The sequence below is a fragment of the Oxyura jamaicensis genome, chromosome 2 (assembly GCF_011077185.1).
Source record: "Oxyura jamaicensis isolate SHBP4307 breed ruddy duck chromosome 2, BPBGC_Ojam_1.0, whole genome shotgun sequence".
NCBI lineage: Eukaryota > Metazoa > Chordata > Aves > Anseriformes > Anatidae > Oxyura > Oxyura jamaicensis.
In genome coordinates this window covers 84,843,046-84,853,292 of record NC_048894.1, presented here as the reverse complement: position 1 = coordinate 84,853,292, position 10,247 = coordinate 84,843,046, and the positions used below count along the sequence as shown (strand labels likewise).

Genomic DNA, 10,247 nt, shown 5'->3' with positions numbered 1-10,247 from the left:
AATGTAAATCACTTCCTTTCAGTGAGTCTGCTAGTAAAAAAAAAAATACAAACAACTTCTTCATCTGGCGCCCAGATAAACAGTAAACTAGGCAAACAATAGAGTATTTGTTATGATGCAGGAAGCCAAGTATATAAAGCAGTCCGTTCTGAGCAGTGTTCTACCACTTTCATTTATAAGACCTGCATGGTGCCCTGTTTCAATGAGTAATGGCTGTGGACAAGAGGGCAGTAACTACAATTCCTTTTCAACAATAAATGCTTCACTAAACAAAGCCAGTAGCATTAAATGAAAAGGAATCACACAGAGTAAAAATAAAGTGAGAAGGAAATGTTTTCTAACAATACCAAAATGCTTTTTTAAGAGTATGAAAAGTATGCCAGTGAAGAATGAGACAGAATATCACCATATTCTGTAAAGGTTATTTTTAGTTAAGTACAGTCAGTACAAAATACTTCTTTTAAGTTGTTTTTCTATATTTACAAACCATCTGTGTTCGAAAAAACTACGGGAAAATAAGTGTTTGAGAACACCACCACCTTCTGGCCAATGTGAGGAATACGCACCAGCGGCGCACTTCCACCCGAGAGGAGTGAGTCATCAAGATACGGTGTCAGTTTACTGAATTCTTTATGTCATCCCCTTCTCTTTCAATCCCTTCTCATTCCTCCTCACTTTTGAAAGCTTTTCATGTGTTGTTCCTCCTCCTACTTGTTCCTCATTCAGTTCTGAGTGACTGACTTCTCACTTTAATGCTCAGGTAGCGACAAAGGAATACCTTTCATAGAAATTCTTTCTTATTTTCTGTAAGGCGAACAGCACTCTACAACTCGTAAGTATGTGTTATAAGCCAATAGTGCTTCTGCAGCTACTATAAATTTTAGTTTTATGAAACACTTGGGAAATCATACAACCTGCTATGAGTAATTTGCATAATTTCTTTTTATACTGTCAAGGAAAAAAAAATATTGGTAGCTAACATGGCACATTTTGTACATACAGCAACAGTTAGTATCCTTAAATAACCACACCACTCTATATAAAGTTGTGAGTTTGAACAGTGAAAATAAAAGTGAAATGCAGCACTGACTGTTTTAGACTTTTATCCATCCTGTAACGAATATTTACACAAAAGTTAAGAAAATATGTTGTTCTTTATTACTCTTTACATGTCACTTCTTCCAAATATTGGAAGGTCACACGTTCAGAAGCTGAAATCATCTTACATGGAGTTACTTAGAAAACAGAATTGCTCTTCCACGCACAATATGTGCACATCACACACAGTACAGGAGGTCAAGTTGTGAAGCAGTATTATTCTCCAGTGTCAGCAGCCAAGTCCATATGTGCAAGGAAAGATTTTTTTGTGTAGATATTCTGCCATTTTTCTGCAACTGTTTAGACTTTCTATCTCAAAAAATGGAACCTGGAAATGAAACCAAAATAATTGCTGGAGATATCCTCTAATAAACAACTGAGTAAGATTAACTTTCATTAAACAGATGGATAATTACACATCAAAAGAATTAAACATTTAATCCTAAACATACTATTGACCTGTGAAACCTGTAAGAACTACCTGAAGAGAAGTTACTGCAAGGCAAAGAATGATGTTCATTACAGTTTAAACTAAGTTAAATATAAAGTAGTCAGGCTTATGTGATAAGTGACTGTAAAGCAAAATGGGTATCTGAAAATCTAAGTGGTTTGGTCCAAAATATGTTTACAGATAAAAATATCCCTATTTATTCAACAGGCATAATGAAGTATGTACTCTGCTTTGTGAAAACTGTATTTAATATACAGAGTAATTCTTTTTTTTTTTTTTTAATTATTGTTTTTAAACTCCATATCTTGTAAAAAAAGTATTTAACTGAAAATCCTGATCCAGGATCCTCTGAATCCTTGGGTGAGTCCAGAGGAGGGCCATGAGGATGATCAGAGGGTTGGAGCACCTCTCCTATGAAGACAGGCTGAGGGAGTTGGGGTTGTTCAGCCTGGAGAAGAGAAGGCTCTGGGGAAACCTTATAGCAGCCTTCCAGTACCTAAAAGGGTCCTACAGGAAAGCTGGGGAAGGACTCTTTGTCAAGGACTGTAATGACAGGACAAGGGGGAATGGCTTTAAACTAAAAGAGGGAAAATTTAGATTAGTTATAAGGAAGAAATTAGTTATAAGGTAGAAATTCTTTACCCAGAGGGTGTTGAAGCAGTGGCACAGGCTGCCCAGAGCAGCTGTGGATGCCCCATCCCTGGAGGTGTTCAAGGCCAGGCTGGATGGGGCTTTGGGCAACCTGGTCTGGTGGGAGGTGTCCCTGCCTATGGCAGGGCTTTGGATCTGGGTGATCCTTAATGTCCCTTCTAACCCAAAGCATTCAGTGATTCTATGATCCTACCGAACTGTTAACAAAACATTTTCATGTAAGTCAAGATTTGAACTGCAATCACGGCAGAGGAGAACTTCAAGCAGCTACTATTTGTACAGGCAGGAAACACTAATTAATCCAAGAAAAGAGACGGAACTTATGGAACAGACCCCCCAAAAGGCAAAAATTAGGCAAGGAGAACACAATGTAGAAAGGACAAGATTATACCTCCATGGGACGTGATTGCAACTACCATTTTAAGTATTATACAGTAATCGTTTTTCACTTGTTTTGTTAGCCATAGTCCACTGACTCTGGATGCAAACCACTGTCACTGGACTTTACCTGCACAACTTTATAACCAAGTAACTGAAGATGCCTCTGTTTGATGGCTTCCTCTCCCAGTAGATTGTGGCTGTTAATGCAGAACCTATTTCGACCATCAACACACAGGGCAATTCTAAAATCAAGCACAAGTATTATGTATCAGAAAAAAGTCAGTCATTTTTGCCTACACAACTACTGCAGTCCCTAAGAAGGATGAGACAATACCACCTCTTATTCCCTAACATCTCCTACAATTAAACATTGTAGGATGGGAATTACCTACTTTAGGCCAATATAAATCACTCATTTTAAAGTCGGGGGGCGGGGACTGAAGCTTAGTGAAACAGATCTGAAAAGCTTATTTATATGCTTTAAATAAAAATTACTATAGAAGTTAACGATAAGAGTATGATATTTTTAACACTACTATCGGTAAGCAGTTCTGATTTCTCCTTGTAGGAAAACCAAGCAAAATACTTGTCTCATCTCAAAAACATTTCAGTGGCTAACTTTATTCAACTTATTAGGGATTTGAGTTAAACTGGTACATGCGGTTGGCAGCATCATGGACTGCAACTGTACTTTTTCTTATTTGGTTATATGAAATTACATCGACTTAAAACAAAATCTGTTTATCCACTATAAAATAGCTACTTCCATTTTCAGTATGTTAAATACATTGTGACTTTATTTATGCATGAAAGCTGTAATTTTTTTTAAAAAATCAAAGCTCGGTTTTAAACACTTAGGAGTGGAATTTTTGAAAGAATTCATGTTACTCTGTGAGCCTTGTGAAAGTCAAGCTGGAGAAAACATAACTTCTTCAGAGAATTTTGCTTTATCCAGAAGCACAGTTGCAAACACAGCACAGGCAGGTTGCCTAACTTTGTATCTAAGCTTTCTCAAAACAATCCTTGTTTAACTTGTTTTTAAATACCGATGCATCTTTCAACGCAAACAGTGTCTGTAGCAAATAATCCACATTAGACAGGATCTCTTAGAGAAGAACATTAGTGAACTCAACCTGGTTTAAACTGTGCTAAATCTTTTGCTTCTCAGTCAAAATAAATTTGTTTATAGTTTGCAAGAGAATTAAGATCAAAATACATGAGTGTAAGTCAAACCAGGATTACTTTGATCATGACTGTCACTGGGTAGAGAGAGTAATTGGCTGACAACATTGTCATGAGGAAAGACAATGAGGAAAAAGAGGTCTCTCATTTTTACAAACTTTGCGCTTTTGCCAATGGTTTCAACGTGAAACTTCAACTTTGTTGGGTGCAAAATGCAAATGCAAAACTCCAATTAACTTTAATTTTGCTAGGGTTTCACTCTGGGTGTACTTTATCAATGTTTACCACCATTTTACCCGTGGTTTCTTTTGTTCTCTTACCGTCTGTGTACCTCCTCACATTGAGCAGCAGGCAACACAAAGCCTTCTTCATCTAATTTAATCTCAATATCTAGTATAGATGAAAAGATAAGCAAAATTAAAACCCATTTCATGTACCAAACTGCAAACACACTCGTACTCGGGCTGCCAACCTTCCAGCCCCTCATTTCTCCACTCATCACCAAAGCAGAGAGATCAGGCAGTTGCCTCAGTAGCACTGTCTCATTTTGCTTTACACTATAAAAATTGTTTATGGGTAAAAGGGGAGCTGACAGTAAAAATAACTATCACATGAGTTAGCAGCTATTTTCAGTGCAGACTGGGTCTGTAAATTCCAAGGAATATGGTAGGTCTTTTCTCTCCTTTCTCTCCTGAGTTTCCTCATTTCAAATGTCCTACAGTTACCTTTTTATTCCATTTCACTTTTTCCATATTTGCAGTTAAGAATGCATAAAAAGGGAATAAAAATCAACCTCATTTTATTTTTGGAAAGCAAAGTGAAAACAATAGTTTTGAGAGTGTAAGTACACGTTTCATTATTAAGCTGAAGAACTAATGTTACTTACCAACTATATAGAAATACGGTGTTGATACCTCTGATGCAAAATATGTTCTTTTTTTCAGCAAATAAAGTAGTCCAGCCTTCACCCTTTTGAGGAGGTGAAAATCCAGAGAACAGTGAGGAGTGAGAAAGGCCTTTACCTGATACTTTGGAAGGAGTTTGGGACCCTATACAATGACAGAAAACTCAATCAAACTAAAGAAAAAGGGAGATAACCTTTTTGCAATTATATTAATGTACCAAAATGTATTCTGTGCATTTCAAAGCCATGTCTAGGGAGAGACTTACAGTCTTCAGTTTTGACCTGTTGGAAAGTTAAAAAAAGAAACAACAAAACAAACAAGCAAAAAAATCTTCCCCATCCCCCTATAAAAACACCAAAACATCCTCATCAAGCTTCCATCTTATCAAGCTGAACATATCGCTCATGAGAAATGCACAACAGTTTCCATTCCTCTGCAGTAAGGCCAACATCCAAGTGGCTGATTTTTTATGTGCTCCAAGTCAAAAATAAGGGAATAATTGTTGGAAAAGTACTCGGAAATACACAAAATACGCTTAGTGCTAGTTGGTTCTGTCAAACATACACATGCATCAGTCAGTCAAATAAACAGACTTTCTTCGTATTTTCACCAAGAAAAAAAAGCTGTTTAGCTGTTTTGTCCAATTCCAATGTTTTTATGGGAAAGACAGTCTTCAGCTCCTATCAACAGGACCCTAATGAACGTGCTGCATCTTGTTAGCATCAGTTCTGGTTCTGTATCTACCATACCTCATAAAACGGGCACTCCAGGGTAATGGTTAGAAAAAGCCGGGTTAACTGGGAGGCAACAAATCCATCCAAACCAGGTGGCTGAGCTGAAACAACAATATTCAAGTTTTCAGGTGAATCTTCAGCAAAGTATATTTACACATACCATCATGCAGAAGTTAGGAAAAGCAATTCACTTAAGTGTGCAGAAAAGCTACTTGATCATTACCATCTTTGATGCTTACCTGAATAAACAGTTAGATCGGTTGTAACATGATATATTTAGAAAAATGAGGAAATGATTTACAGAAGTACCATCAACATTAAAAAAAATACAAGCAGCAAGATCTTGGTCAGGACTGTCATATTCTTTCACACACACAAAAAAGAGGATCTGAGAGATGGAAGATGTTCTCCAGGAAGGAATAAGCTTGAGTTGAAGTTTTGGAGAAATAGTCCATTTCCTTCCTCCTGCAACCCCCCTCCCCAAGTTACATTCCCAGGATCTCATTGTTTCACTCGGGGTTTTTATCTGAAAGTAGTGGAGAATACTGAATAATTTCTGCAGATTTTTTTACAACTTTATTCTTGATGCATCTTTCACATTAAGTGCAAGGTATTACCATAGCACGGTAAAAAGAAAAAATAATAATAATGTAGGATAATATGCTAATCATGCCAGTCATCTTTTCAAGTTCCTGTTCTGAGCTTTAACCGCTCTAGGGGAACAGCTTTATACTGACTTGAAAGAACACTCAAAGTAACTGGTACTATGAGGTTTCTCATTTCCTAAGTGTCAGCTTGAGAACTTTAAACCACATTCTGGTTTGTAAGATGGGAGGAATGTCTTCTTCCTAAAAATCACCCACTTAAGCTATTTCACATTGAACAGCTAAGAAATGAGTGATTTTAGTTCCTAATCACTTTCAAAACTTGACCTTTTATAGAGTGTTATTAACGCAACAAACTTAGCTGAGATCCAGAGAAGGACCACATCAGATTCTAGACTAAAGCAATTTAAAGAGCAGGACAAGGGACCACTCTTTATGCCTTGATAAAACGTAAGTATTAGAATACAATTTATATTTTTACTTAGAAAACAAAAGCCAGCAGTTAAGGATAGGCTGCTGCGTTACATTCCTATTATGCTTTACCAGCTCATTTTTATTTTAATTAAGCCTTAAATTATGCACTGCAAATTATTTTTTCTCAGCTTTACCCATTTACCCGTTTCAGTTTTCACAAGCTGCTCATAATACAGTATGAAGGATAAATACGACCAAGCTGAAAGCAAAAATATAATACAATAATCTGTACCCTGAACATGGGACAGAACACTAAAGATGACAGCTAAAGTACATACCTGCTTCTATTTTGATCCCACCTGAAAAGTTGGACACAGTGCAGCCTAGCAGAAGGTAAAGGAATAAAGCCGTAGACTCACATGCATGTAATAGACCTTATTTGGATCACAAGGCAAAACAGTATTTCGAAAACACATTGTGTATTTTCAGAGATTTACAAATTCTGTGTGAGTAGTTCTAACATGCTCTTATCAATAACAGTAATTCAAATTATTTTTGTACCAATGCTATACTTAACTTCTCTCTAACATTTGTATTATTCTCCAGCAAAGTTTAAGGATTCATATATATATATATTTTAAAATACAACAATACAACAAGTTGGTCTACAGCTCCCTCACGAGGGGAGCGGAGGGGCAGGCACTGAGCTCTGCTCTCTGGGGACAGCGACAGGACCCAAGGGAACGGCATGGAGCTGGGACAGGGGAGGGTCAGGCTGGGGGGTTAGGGAAAGGTTCTGCACCCAGAGGGTGGTTGGGCACTGGGACAGGCTCCCAAGGTCATGGTCACAGCTCTGAGCCTGCAGGAGTTCAGGAAGCATTTGGACAACGCTCTCAGGCACATGGTCTGATTTTTGGGTGGCCCCATGTGGAGCCAGGAGTTTGACTTGATGATCTTTGTGAGTCCCTTCCAACTCAGGATATTCTATGATTCTATGAACCATTAATTATTTCTGTAGTAATAGGTGAGCTTGCTAGTAACACAATTGCAAGTAAGCTCTGGAGTAGTTATTGTAACTTTTCTAGCATACTATAATTCTGTCCCAAATTTAAAGGCTCTCAGCAGTTCTTCCTGACAAATGTGATCACATACCTTGCGTCAAAGCTTTGGGATAAGTGCTTTGGGTGCATAGGAAGATACCCAGAAATAAGGCTTATGCAAAGTCAGAAGACTGCATATTAAAGAGACAGGGACTAAAATCTTAAATTTAATCAGTTGTACACAAGGAGGAGGTAACTCTTTTAGGTTCGTATCAGTATTACTAGTATTCATATTGTTTTTAGAAACAGGTTCATCCTTGGGCTAGCCCCTAGTAAAACACCTGAGAGCCAGTCCCAACCCTAAGGGATATGCGATCCAAGTAGTAAAGGCAAACAGTTGTAAGAAGAAAAATGCACAGAAAAGTGACTTGTCCAAAGCTGCAAAGCAGAAGGGTGGCTACACAATACAGACTAACAGTTAAGTCTCATGATGCACTATCCAGTGTCCTAATTTATGTCACATCCCTCAGGTGGCAGTCATGTCAACAATTTGAAGAAAAATGAATTCAGAATCACTAAAATATTTTACATCACCCATGTATCATCGCATCCTCCACTTATCATTAAAAAATCCACCACTTTTGGTCTCAGCTTTGCTGGTTCCATAACCAGTCTCACTAGTCTTTCCAGCCCCATAGCAGCATCACCTCATTTCAGTGAGAGTATTCACAGGGGTTACTACATAGGCACAGAAGTTTAAACAGACAGAGGTAACATATTTCTCAAATATTCCACAGAACAATTTAGTATCTATAACTTGTGTAAGATAAAGGATAACCTTAGGGAACAGCAGAGGGGCAGTATTTTTTGAAAAGGCAGAAGGATTAACTGAAAAAAAAATTCATGGCATTTCAAATCTCTGTTTAAATTCTGCTAAATGATACAACTGCAACTGTGACAAGGAAGCAACAACCTTCAGCCTTCTGATCACTATTTGCAAGTCACATTAATAGGTCGTTGTTGATTTGATGACAGAGATGTAAGCGATAACAAATGGGTGCTTGACAAGAGGCATACCATATAATAGAGAGAAACACGCTACACTGCAGGAGAAATACTTTTCCTTACCTTGAAGATGTTGCAGAAAATAGGGACTAAATATTTTTGGCAGAAAATTTACTGGATAACGCTGAATAAGGATGCACGAGTGCAGCAGGTTCAGCAAGGTGTGAGGCTGAAACTGACTAAAACGAGTATGTAGTACAGTTTCGAGCTTCCTAAACAAGGAAGAAGCACTTGGAGGAAGATAGTTAAGAGTCCCAAATGGGACAATACACTCAGCAATCTGGCTGGTGGTAAATCTGTCAGCATCAGAAATGAAACATTCTGCTACTGCATCAAAAATAGGCTTAGAAAGGATCAGCTTTTGGCAGCAATACTGCATCACTTTGCTGACTGCTTCAGGATGCATGGTAGAGATGGACTTGGGAACGTGTGTTTCCAGTGCATCTGTAAAACTTTGGTCACGATGTCCAAAGCACAAGAAGGCATCCAGTACATTTACCAACTCATCATCTGTGAAATAAGGAACATGCTTCACAGAATGCTTACGTAGTGCTATGACTAAGGGAACTGCTTGAGTCTGTTGGAGAACCACCAGGGAATTCAGTATTATGCTCGTGAAATTTGGGCTTAGCTGGTCAGCTATGGCTAAAGTGGCCCTGTTCATTCTGTTTAGCAAGTCGTGGTATTGTTCCCCTTCCCTGACAGTCGCCTGCAGCATCTTATAAACCATCGTAATTTCCCTAGGAGTCCAGTTCTCAATGTCTTCTTCCTGTATGTGGTTCACGATTTGTTCCAGCGTTGCACAGCTGGGGCCTTCCAACTCAAGCAAACTCTCTGCGAGAGAGCACTGATGTTCAACAGCCAGCTGTCTGGTGGCAAGCCGTTCTTCGCTCTCCGAGAGCAAGCTTGCCATCAGCGTGCTCTCTGGATCTACGCGCAGCTTTATCAAAGCCTGCAACGCGTTCAGCAGCCCACTGTTTGACAGCTTTGAGGCTTCAAATTCAAACTGAAAGCATAATGCCTTGAAGACTTCATTCTCTAGCACTTCTTCAGGGTTTTTCATGCCGTCGTCATCCACCTCAACTTCAGAAATCCTCTGCAGGGCCCATGATGCCATAATATCGGACATGGCTTCCAGAGAGCTGAGAAATTTAAAAATCTCTTTGGAGGTACTGAGGCCGTTCAACCTCCTGAAAAATATTTGTTCATCCATCCATCTGCTGTCAGCTTTAGGACCGCTCCCGGTGTCCCCACAAAGCTGCACGGTGTCATTAACAGAGAGCGCCTGTATCCGCAGCTGTACGTGGTTTTGGCGACAAAACATGTACCTGGGCTTATCCCCGGAGCGCAGCTCCCTCACGGCGACGGCGCTGGGGTTTGGGGGCTTGCGCTGCCCGCCGGCAGAGCTCAGACTTTTGCCGAGGGCCATCAAAACGCGCCTGCCGCCCGGCGTGCCGGCCGAACAAGCCCGGAAACTCTTCAGGCTGACCAAAGCCATGCTGGCCCGAGCGTGCCCTCAGCAGCCACCTAGGAGGAAAGCACAGGCAAGTGTCGTTCGGCGCGGCGGCGAAACGCACCCGAAACCCTTCCCGCAGCCGGGCCCGAGAGCCGGGCTGCGGCCCCCTCCCGCCCCGCCTGCTGCTGCTGCTGCTATTGCTGCTTCTACTGCTGCTGTTGCCGAGGGCCGGGGCCTCACCTCCGCCGCCATCACGGGCACCGCG

At 39.9% G+C, this 10,247-nt stretch overlaps 1 protein-coding gene across 1 annotated transcript; it reads right to left on the bottom strand.

The window, feature by feature from the left end:
• Positions 1 to 1,135: 1,135 nt before the first annotated feature.
• On the bottom strand, positions 1,136 to 10,124 carry FASTKD3 (FAST kinase domains 3). The gene is made up of 6 exons (XM_035319668.1): positions 8,590 to 10,124; positions 5,418 to 5,503; positions 4,650 to 4,812; positions 4,084 to 4,153; positions 2,709 to 2,823; positions 1,136 to 1,426 (listed from the first exon to the last, which is right to left on the bottom strand). The coding sequence occupies exons 1-6, from the start codon at positions 10,022 to 10,024 to the stop codon at positions 1,328 to 1,330; spliced, it is 1,968 nt and encodes a 655-aa protein (XP_035175559.1). The 5' UTR covers positions 10,025 to 10,124; the 3' UTR covers positions 1,136 to 1,327.
• Positions 10,125 to 10,247: the final 123 nt, after the last annotated feature.

What these genes read in the sequence shown, in the direction of transcription:
- FASTKD3 (XM_035319668.1), bottom strand. Translation starts at nt 10,024, where the DNA reads ATGGCTTTGGTCAGCCTGAAGAGTTTCCGGGCTTGTTCGGCCGGCACG. An exon ending in TTTTCTGCAACATCTTCAAG is followed by an intron (nt 5,504 to 8,589) that starts GTAAGGAAAAGT and finishes TTGTTGTTTCAG; the next exon opens with CTCAGCCACCTGGTTTGGAT. An exon ending in ACCGTATTTCTATATAGTTG is followed by an intron (nt 4,154 to 4,649) that starts GTAAGTAACATT and finishes CATCTATACTAG; the next exon opens with ATATTGAGATTAAATTAGAT.